The following is an 11321-nucleotide window of genomic DNA, read 5'->3' as shown; positions in this document are numbered from 1 at the left end:
TATGTCAAGAAACTTCAACCTGAAAAGCTCGAACCCAAGTCGGAAAAATGCGTCTTCATAGGATACCCTAAAGAAACTGTTGGGTATACCTTCTACCTCATATCCGAAGGCAAGATCTTTGTTGCCAAGAATGGGTCCTTTCTAGAGAAAGAGTTTCTCTCGAAAGAAATAAGTGGGAGGAAGGTAGAACTTGATGAAGTATTACCTCTTGAACCGGTAAGTGGCGCAGCTCAAGAAAATGTTCCTGAGGTGCCTGCACCGACTAGAGAGGAAGTTGATGATGATGATCATGAAACTTCAGATCAAGTTGCTACTGAACTTCGTAGGTCCACAAGGACATGTTCCGCACCAGAGTGGTACGGCAACCCTGTCTTGAAAATCATGTTGTTAGACAACGGTGAACCTTCGAACTATGAAGAAGCGATGGCGGGCCCGGATTCCGACAAATGGCTGGAAGCCATGAAATCCGAGATAGGATCCATGTATGAAAACGGAGTATGGACTTTGACTGACTTGCCCGTTGATCGGCGAGCCATAGAAAATAAATGGATCTTCAAGAAGAAGACAGACGCGGATGGTAATGTGACCATCTATAAAGCTCGGCTTGTCGCTAAGGGTTATCGACAAGTTCAAGGGGTTGACTACGATGAGACTTTCTCACCCGTAGCGAAGCTGAAGTCCGTCCGAATCATGTTAGCAATTGCCGCATTCTATGATTATGAGATATGGCAAATGGACGTCAAAACGGCATTCCTTAAGGAAGAATTGTATATGATGCAGCCGGAAGGTTTTGTCAATCCTAAGAATGCTGACAAGGTGTGCAAGCTCCAACGCTCGATTTATGGGCTGGTGCAAGCATCTCGGAGTTGGAACATTCGTTTTGATGAGATGATCAAAGCGTTTGGGTTTATGCAGACTTATGGAAAAGCCTGCATTTACAAGAAAGTGAGTGGGAGCTCTGTAGCATTTCTCATATTGTATGTGGATGACATACTGTTGATGGGAAATGATATAGAATTCTTGGAAAGCATAAAGGCTTACTTGAACAAGTGTTTTTCAATGAAGGACCTTGGAGAAGCTGCTTATATATTAGACATCAAGATCTATAGAGATAAATCGAGACTCCTCATTGGTCTTTCACAGAGTACGTACCTTGACAAGATATTGAAGAAGTTCAAAATGGATCAGTCAAAGAAGGGGTTCTTGCCTGTATTGCAAGGTACGAGATTGAGCACGGCTCAATGCCCGTCCACGGCAGAAGATAGAGAAAAGATGAGTGTCGTCCCCTATGCCTCAGCCATAGGGTCTATCATGTATGATATGCTGTGTACCAGACCTAATGTAAACCTTGCCGTAAGTTTGGTAGGAAGGTACCAAAGTAATCCCGGCATGGAACACTGGACAGCGGTCAAGAATATCCTGAAGTACCTGAAAAGGACTAAGGAAATGTTTCTCGTTTATGGAGGTGACGAAGAGCTCGTCGTAAAGGGTTACGTCGATGCTAGCTTCGACACGGATCTGGATGACTCTAAGTCACAAACCGGATACATGTATATTTTGAATGGTGGGGCAGTAAGCTGGTGCAGTTGCAAGCAAAGCATTGTGGCGGGATCTACATGTGAAGCGGAGTACATGGCAGCCTCGAAGGCAGCACAAGAAGTAGTCTGGGTGAAGGAGTTCATTATCGACCTAGGAGTCATACCCAATGCGTCGGGCCCGATGACTCTCTTCTGTGATAACACTGGAGCTATTGCCCTTGCCAAGGAGCCCAGGTTTCACAGGAAGACCAGGCATATCAAGCGTCGCTTCAACTCCATTCGTGAAAGTGTTCAAAATGGAGACATAGAGATTTGTAAAGTACATACGGACCTGAATGTAGCAGATCCATTGACTAAACATCTCCCTAGAGCAAAACATGATCAACACCAGAACTGCGTGGGTGTTCGATTCATCACAATGTAACTAGAATATTGACTCTAGTGCAAGTGGGAGACTGTTGAAAATATGCCCTAGAGGCAATAATAAAATGGTTATTATTATATTTCATTGTTCATGATAATTGTGTATTGTTCATGCTATAGTTGTGTTATCCGGAAATCGTAATACATGTGTGAATACATAGACCACAACACGTCCCTAGTGAGCCTCTAGTTAACTAGCTCGTTGATCAAAAGATAGTCATGGTTTCCTGACTATGGACATTGGATGTCATTGATAACGGGATCACATCATTAGGAGAATGATGTGATGGACAAGACCCAATCCTATGCTTAGCTCAAAGATCATGTAGTTCGTTTGATGTAGCTTTTCTGAATGTCAAGTATCATTTCCTTAGACCATGAGATTGTGCAACTCCCGGATACCGTAGGAGTTCCTTGGGTGTGCCAAACGTCACAACGTAACTGGGTGACTATAAAGGTACATTACAGGTATCTCCGAAAGTGTCTGTTGGGTTGGCACAAATCGAGACTGGGATTTGTCACTCCGTATGACGGAGAGGTATCTCTGGGCCCACTCGATAATGCATCATCATAATGACCTCAATGTGATCAAGTGGTTGATCACGGGATCATGCATTACGGTACGAATAAAGTGACTTGCCGGTAACGAGACTGAACAAGGTATTGGGATACCGACGATCGAGTCTCGGGCAAGTAACATACTGATTGACAAAGGGAATTGTATACGGATTGATTGAATCCTCGACATCGTGGTTCATCCGATGAGATCATCGTGGAGCATGTGGGAGCCAACATGGGTATCTAGATCCCACTGTTGGTTATTGACCGGAGAGTCGTCTCGGTCATGTCTGCATGTCTCCCGAACCCGTAGGGTCTACACACTTAAGGTTCGGTGACGCTAGGGTTGTTAGGAAGACTAGTATGTGATTACCGAATGTTGTTCGGAATCCCGGATGAGATCCCAGACGTCACGAGGAGTTCCGGAATGGTCCGGAGGTGAAGATTTATATGTAGGAAGTTGTCATACGGTCACCAGAAAGGTTCGGGGGCATATCGGTATTGTATCGGGGCCACCAGAGGGGTTCCTGGGGTCCACCGGGAGGGGCCACCTCTCTCAGAGGGCCTAATGGGCTGTAGAGGAAAGGGGAACCAGCCCTACATGGGCTGGCCGCATCCCCCCCTTGGGCCCATGCGCCTAGGGTTGGGGGGGGAACCCTAAAGGGGGCGCCTCCTTGCTTGGGGGGGCAAGCCCCCTCCCCTTGGCCGCCGCCCCCTCTAGATCTAATCTAGAGGGGGCCGGGCCCCTTCCTCCTTCCCCTATAAATAGAGGGGCAAGGGGAGGGCTGCACATAACATCAAGGCGCAGCCCCTCCCCTCCCCAACACCTCTCCTCCTCCGTAAGAGCTTGGCGAAGCCCTGCCGGAGTACTGCAGCTTCACCACCACCACACCGTCGTGCTGATGTTGGAGCCCTCTTCCTCAACCTCTCCCTCTTCCTTGCTGTATCAAGGCGCGGGAGACGTCCTCGCTCCGTACGTGTGTTGAACGCGAAGGTGCCGTCCGTTCGGCGCTAGGATCTTCAGTGATTTGGATCACGACGAGTACGACTCCATCAACCCCGTTCTCTTGAACGCTTCCGCTCGTGATCTACAAGGGTATGTAGATGCACTCCTCTCTCCCTCGTTGCTAGATGACTCCATAGATTGATCTTGTTGATGCGTAGAAAATTTTAAAATTCTGCTACGTTACCCAACAGTGTGAGTAGTTCATCATAGACCTACGGGTCCGTAGGTAGTAGCTAGATGGCCTCTTCTCTCTTTTCGATTCTCAATACAATGGTCTCTTGGAGATCTATTTGATTTAATGGCTTTTTGCCGTGTGTTTGTTGGGATCAGATGAAGTTCGAGTTTATGATCAGATATATATCCATGAATATTATTTGAGTTTTCTTTGATCTCTTATATGCATGATTATTTATAGCCTCATATTTTCTCTTCGAATCTTTGGTTTAGTTAGGCCAACTAGATTGAGTTTCTTGCAATTGAAAGTGGTGCTTTGTGATGGGTTCGATCTTGAGGTGTCCTCACCCAGTGACAGAAGGAGTAGCGAGGCACGTATGTATCGTTGCTATTAAGGATAAAAAGATGGAGTCTATTCCTACACGAATAGATCTTGTCTACATCATTACGGCATTCTTATTGCATTACTTCATTTCTCCATAAACTTAATACACTAGATACATACTGGATAGCGGTTGATATGTGGAGTAGTAGTAGTAGTAGATGCAGAATCGTTTCAGTCTATTAATCTTGGACATGATGCATATATTCATGATCATTGCCTTGGATATCGTCATAATTATTTGTTCTTCTATCAATTCTCCAACAATAATTTGTTTACCCATCATATGATGTTTTCTCGAGAGAAGGCACTAGTGAAATCTACGGCCCCTGGGTCTATCTTTTATCATATTGCTTTCAGATCTATCTTTTATCATATTTGTTTTCAGATCTATTAATCCAAAAACTCAAAAATACCTTGCTGCACTTTTTCTTTACTTATTTTATTTCATGTTTAATTCATATCTATTTATCCAATCTCATACAAACCAATCTATCTTTTTATCGTGGAGGGATTGACAACCCCTCTTACGCGTCGGGTTGCAAGTATTTGTTCTTTGTGTGCAGGAACCGTTTACATAGTGTTGCTTGGTTCTCCTACTGGATTGATACCTTGGTTTCATAACCGAGGAAAATATTTACCGTAGTTGTGCTACATCATCCCTTCCTCATTGGGGAAATACTGACGCAGTCTCAAGCCACATCAGTACCAAACTCTTTATCTCTCTTCATCTCCTACCTCATCTATCTTCATCTCCCTACCAATGACGCACTCGCCATACCAATCTCACATTCACTTATCTCATTAGCAAATGCACTCATTAACGCCCATTGTCTCTTGTCCAACTGTCTGTTCCCGTACCCGCCACAATTTTCCGTCACCCGCTACCCATACCTATAAAGAGGCGACATCTCACCATCTCTACCCGCTTCTTCGCTCACCTCTCCGGCCACTCCACTTGCCTTCTCCTCTTATTTTCGCATTCTCTCATCCTCACCATGTCGCCTCGCCCAAGACCGTACCGGGTCGGGGTCACAGAGGAAGGGGAGGCATGAGAGTTGGATGAGGAGGTCATGCATGAATTTGTCATCAATATCTAGGAGAAAGAGAAGTGGGGCCGACAATAGGGTTGGACCACGCCAATTCCGGAAAAAACCTTTACATGATGGCACACGCCGACCTCGACGCGTACAACGAGGATTTTATGCTCAAAAGGTCCTGCAACACAGTCATGTTGGAGGTCGCCCGATGTCGTGTCGATCCCAGCCACGATCGATTTCCCGTTGCTCCCTCACTCATACGGAAGCTTGAAAAGCCCGTCAAACCGCCTTCATCGTTCGTCCCCACTCATGTCAACACTATCTCCGACGTGACTGCGGCCAGGACAGAGGCATCAACACGAGTGATGGACCGTCGTCCAAGGTCAAGCCTCTCCAACCACGACGATGGTGCCTGGACGGCATAGCATGAAGGCGCCCTCAGGCACTTTGCACTGCCAATGACATCGGTCATGCCTACGATCGTGAGTCTAAGTTCACCTTCGGCAAGTTCCGCATCAGCTCGTCCCGTCACGCACTTATCTAGCCAATTTAGTACTTACATCTAGTTTAAGTGTGCATAAAAATGACACTTATCAATATTCCCCCTAAATATAGTCGCTAAATATATGTAAGAAGTGACACATCTTGCCCAAACCACCTATATAAATAAACGAGACCATGCCCATGCCCTTGAAGGCATATTTTATAAAAAAAATTCTAAGCACCATGAGCCACTCCGTGGCTCGAGCTCGGGTAAGCTAGATAGCTACATGCTATCCTAGGCAACAGGGTGAACACCCTGGTCTCAACCACCTATATAAGAATTAGGTATTTCAACATTGTTCAAACTTAATTCACTTTTTTATGACAGAGGATGGATTTTATTGATCCAAAATGAAGCATCAAGAGAATACAAACACAATGAGCACACACTCAACCTAGACATAAATAGGATGTACACAGCCAACAGAACGCACACACAAAAAATACTCCAGCAAATAGCAAAGTCATATAAGACCAAAGTTATGCATAGGCAAGGGAAAGAAAGAAAAACCCAAAGCGACCAGATTCGCGATCGGCAAACTACAATAAGGACATATCTGCACAAACTATCTCATGACATCGCACGGACGACGAGGTTCTTAAACAACAACACCTTCAGGAAAGGAGTGACACTCAAACGCCGCAATCGCAGAATCCAACCACCCCAAGACCAGAATCTAAGTTTTCACCCTGAAGAACCAGTCCGAGCATATCCAAGCAATGTCTTCGACAAGGTAACAACGTAGAAACATCACCATTGACAGGTATAACCCACTTGGGTCATACACAGGCTTTCACCCCAAAACTCGAGACCGTGTGCTCGTAGCACCATCATCGACGTCACTCGTGTTTTGTCGTCACAATTTGTCCGAGACCCTAGCAGCTACATACATTGTGTGATTGCCGCCGCTACACAACCATCCCTCTACGTCAAGCCGTCGTCCATAGTTTGCTTCTCACCGCCGAAATCAACCACCGGGTCTAGAGGGATCGCACGAAGACCTTTTTCGATGGCCACTCACCGTATAGAGTCTGCCCATGCCCGTCAGCCCAGGGGCCAACATGGCCATAACTAGAGCACTAAAGCCAGATCACCATCATCGACGTGCACAGCTGCCGCTGGATCAGAAGCGCACAACTGCCATATCGGTGCCGCACCTCCCAACTGGAAGCCAAAGGGGAACGTGATGTCGCATAGACCTGCGCCACCGTCGACCAAGTTGGATCCCCGAGCTAGCCCGCACCCGGGCGTCATCCACCACTACCACCCGTGCGATGCCATGCCTAAGAGCCGCCACCACAGCCACATCAACCGTTGGACAAGACTCCGCGTGAGCCGCAGCGCCCACACCTCCACAACGCCCCTGCCGCGTCGTCGTGTCCATCTAACGACGCCACGCCCCGCACCTTTGTGGTCTACATTAGGTCGAGCCCCCGTGACCCCCGCCGACATGCAAGAGGGGAGGAGAACCCCTGCTGCCACCATCAGCCGCATGGGCTTCGCCTGACGGCGTCCTCTAATGGCAATGGAGGGGAGGCCGACAATGCTGGTGGCACGGCTGGAGGCTCTGCCCATGTCGCTCATAGGGGACGAACACACTGGCGAAATGGTTCAACTCAATTCACTTTTAGTGTTTCAATGCTTTCGGATAGAAGTATGAACATTGAGTTGGTGCAATTTGTTTTCTAGAATACGCACAAGCATGCATATCATGCATGGTGGGTCGACCCGAGTTTGCGCACAACTTTAAAAAGAATTATGGGCGATCCCTCTCGAAATAGGCTTAATTATGAACTACGCTCTAAAACAATTTTGGAGGCCGTATGTGCAAATTAAAGAAGAAGAAAAAACTAAACTTACATAGGTAGGTCGACTCGAGTTTGCGCACAACTTTAAAAAAATATGGACAATCTCTCTCGAAATAGGCTTAATTATGAACGATGCTCTAAAACAATTTTGGAGGGTGTAGATACGGCACATTGGCTGCTCCCAGAAGTCTTATAGACCAGGAGTAATAATAACGGAAGGGAATACTACAATTTTTTGAGTACATCAAAAAGTAACAGCAGTACAGGAGGAGCAAACCAAAATGTGCTCTGATTAAGGCTGTGTTCGGTTTCTCTCTACTTCTTTAACTCCACTCCGGGAGTGGACAAGACTTTAGCTTAATTTGATGAAGCTGCTAAAAGCCAGCTCCCCAACTCCGCGGAGCGGCCAAGTTCCGAACAGGGCCTAAAGCAGGCAATCCACCTTGCAGGGCAGGCGCCGGAAGAAGTTGGCCGGCACGTCGGGTAGCCTCTGCCGGAGGCTCGGGTGGCGCATCAGGTAGAACCCGGACAGCAGCGCCACCGCCTGGAACGGCGCGACGAACGTGACCACGGCAAGGCACAAGCAGACCAGCAGGTACATGGCCGTGGCGCGGGGGTCCCTCCACGTCATCACGCACCGCGCGCGCTCGACGTGCGACGCCACGTCGCCGACCATCTCCTGTATCCGGCCCCCGAGGCTCCTCAGCCTGTCGTACCGCATGCGCACCACCTCGTGGGGCCGCGCCGTCGGGAACTCGTCGAACTCCTCGTCGAGCTCGTCCAGGTGCGCCGTCACGGCGTGCGACACCTTGGTGTCCACGTGCCACGGGTGCCTCGGCCGGCGCCGGTAGTTCCACAGGCCCAGGCAGAACTTGTAGAGGAAGAAGGTGGGCAGGATGAGGTTGGGGCAGCACACGAGCATGGCGTAGATGATGTGCACGGCCACCGTCGTCACCGGGTTCCTCCAGTGGCAGACGTCGACGAACCACTTGATCGCGGCGAACAGCGGCGCGAGCGCGGACACGATGCGGAAGAAGTGGGCCTTGCTGCGCCGCATGCTCCACCGGTGCCCGTGCGCCTCGCAGAGGTGCTCCACGCACTCCCGCCGCAGCGGCAGGTCCATCCGGCCCAGCCGGTGCGCGATGACCGCCACCGCCTCCCGCCGCAGCCTCTCCTGCTGCACCACGGACAGCGGGCAGTGGTAGTGCATCCGCGGCAGGTGCGGCTGCGAGTAGGTCTGGAGCAGGCCCAGCGTGGACGTGCTCGAGAAGCGCACGGCGAGGTGGAGCTCCCCCATCTTCTTGATGCCGCCGGCGTGGAGGGATATGAGCGGGTACGCGTGCGTGTGGATGCGGCCGGTCTCGAGCGTGGAGAGCCGGATGCGCACCTTGCCGAGGAGGACGTCCTTGACGGGGTCGCCGGTGGCGAGGCCGCCCTTCTCGCCGATCTGGCAGTTGTGGAAGACGGCAACGGTGAGCACGGTGCAGTGCTCGTGCACCTCCCAGAAGCACTGCTGGTGGAACCGCGGCGCGAGGCTGTCGATCACCGTCTGCGTGCGGAACCACTTGCTGCCGTACTTGGCCACGCAGTAGGCGTCGCAGGAGCCTCGCCCGTTGCGCGCACGCAGAGCGCTGAGGCCGAAGGCGTGGTGGATGCCGAGTTCCACGAGGCCAATGGGAGGCCGCCCGTGCCACAGCTCCCTGGCCGCCGGCCGGACGTCGCTCAGGTAGTGGATGGGCTCCGACAGGACCCTGTACCCGCCTTCCAGGCAGAGCCGGACGCAGACCTTGCAGGAGAACTTGTCGATTTTCGTGGCTCCTTCTGGTTGCACCAAGTTGTACCACCTCGGGCGAATCGGGCGTGTGTCCCACCGGCGTTCGAAGTCGCTGAAGGGGATGTGGACGTGGCCAATGACCTCCTCCTTGTCGACCTTGACGCGGTCCTCGACGGAGATGATGAGGTGGTCCTCGAACGGCTCGGCGGCGACGAACAGGTGGTCCTCGTTCCAGCCGTAGGACGGCAGGCGGGACACGCACGTCTTGGTCCGGAGCACCTGCGTGGAGAGGCGCGAGCGCACGAAGAGCTCGCCGACGCGGGCCTTGTCCGCGAAGGCCACGTCGCGGGCCTCGATGACGTTGACGCGCACGTACCACAGCCGCGGCACCGTGTACTGCTTGCACCGGATGTGCGCGGCGAGCTTGGCGTCCACGGCGAAGGCGGCGTCCGCGTGCACGGCCAGCGGGAAGCACTCGTCGGCCTGCGTGCCGATCCACAGGGCCACCATCACCTCCCCGCAGCGCTCCCCGTTGCCGTCGAAGACGTGGTGCCACATGGGCGCGAGCGCGCTGTCGGGGGGCACGCGCACCGGCACGTCGCCCAGGTCGAAGCGCGCGCGCCCGACGTACTCGTCCTTGGCGAAGCCCCGGCCGCGGACGAACACCTCCAGGAAGGACGCCTGCAGGCGCTCCCGGGAGAAGGCGAACACGTCGTTCCACTCGGGGCCGGCGGTCTTCTCGATGTGGCGCGTGGCGCAGGAGTAGCTCCCGAGCTTCACCTCCGCCAGCGGGTCGAACTCGCCGCCGCCCCACTTGAGCTCCCGCGCCTTGACGACGCGCACGTAGAGGTACTCCATCCTCTCCACCAGGTCGTAGCCGCCGGTGCGCCCGCCGGGGAGGCGGGGCCTCGTCTCCTTGATCCCGAACTCATCGTAGGCCGGCAGCGGGCCGAAGGGGCCGAACCTCGGCAAGACGCCGGCCATGGCCAGTGAGAGCGCGCGCTATCTCGTGCGGCCGGGGATCGGATGAGCGATGCTGATGGAGGTGCTGATCTCTCAGTGAGGAGGCCGCGCGCTCTTAATTATGTGCGTTCTGCGATCTGGCCACCAAACGGCGGCCGTGACGTCGGGTAGTGCATGCATGGCCTTTTGGGTTGGTGATCGACACGGTTGGTGTGTTTGGTTTGCTGTGGGACGTTGGGCGATCTACTGAGTTTAGTTGTTCAGAAGAGAAGGAAGTAGCCGCCGCATTACCATGTTGGTACATGACTTCAGCAGAGTACTAACGAACATCGCGTGTGCCTGGCAGATCAACAAGATTAACAACCACGTTGGCGCGTAATGCTTGGAAGTTTGGGTATCTCAAGCCTTGGCCAGGGGAGATTCGTTATGAACCTGCGTTATACGCAGTCAGGCATGTATCTTTTGCCAACATGATGAGTCTATTAAATACTTATTTTTTGAGTCTAAATTTGCTCATGCAGTATGGGTCATAGTTTAAGTAGTTTCAAATCTATACCCTCCATATAGTGTACTTAATATGTTAGCAATTGGTTGCGGAGTATTGACAAACAGTTTTCTGTACATTATTTTTATGGGGGTGGTTGTCTTATGGTGGGCATTGTGGCTTACCAGGAATGATGTGGTTTTAATAATAAATGTGATTTTTCTCCTGTGCAGGTTATTCATGCACATATGCGATGGCTCCGTACTTGATCTATCCTGCAGAAGTCGAAGGATAGAGACATTTTTATGATGGCGTCTATATGGCTGGAGCGTACGGCCAGGGAGGTTTTCTCCCTCCATGGATGGCGGTGTAATCCCCGTATAAGATCTGCTCCACCCTAGGCTGGGTTGATTTATTTTTGCTGTAAAACTTTTTTTATTTTTTGCTCGTTTGGACTTGTTGAATGTGTGCATCATGTTATGCAAAGGCCGGGCATTCTTTATATGCGGTTGTATCACCTTGATAAATCAATTCAATGAAATGTCTTTTTTTTTAAGTACGCAGCTAGGCAACTGACTTACACTATATATTACTCCATCTGTTTCAAAATACAAGGTGAAGTTTTTT

At 51.0% G+C, this 11321-nt stretch overlaps 1 protein-coding gene across 1 annotated transcript; it reads right to left on the bottom strand.

Annotated features, from left to right (window-relative positions):
- Positions 1–7595: 7595 nt before the first annotated feature.
- On the bottom strand, positions 7596–10376 carry LOC123130745 (FT-interacting protein 3). Its single transcript, XM_044550563.1, has one exon. It carries the CDS (start codon positions 10229–10231, stop codon positions 7898–7900), a length of 2334 nt encoding a protein of 777 aa, XP_044406498.1. The 5' UTR covers positions 10232–10376; the 3' UTR covers positions 7596–7897.
- Positions 10377–11321: the final 945 nt, after the last annotated feature.

This window comes from Triticum aestivum, chromosome 6A (genome assembly GCF_018294505.1).
Source record: "Triticum aestivum cultivar Chinese Spring chromosome 6A, IWGSC CS RefSeq v2.1, whole genome shotgun sequence".
NCBI classification, from domain to species: domain Eukaryota; kingdom Viridiplantae; phylum Streptophyta; class Magnoliopsida; order Poales; family Poaceae; genus Triticum; species Triticum aestivum.
This window is presented reverse-complemented; position numbering and strand designations above follow the sequence as displayed.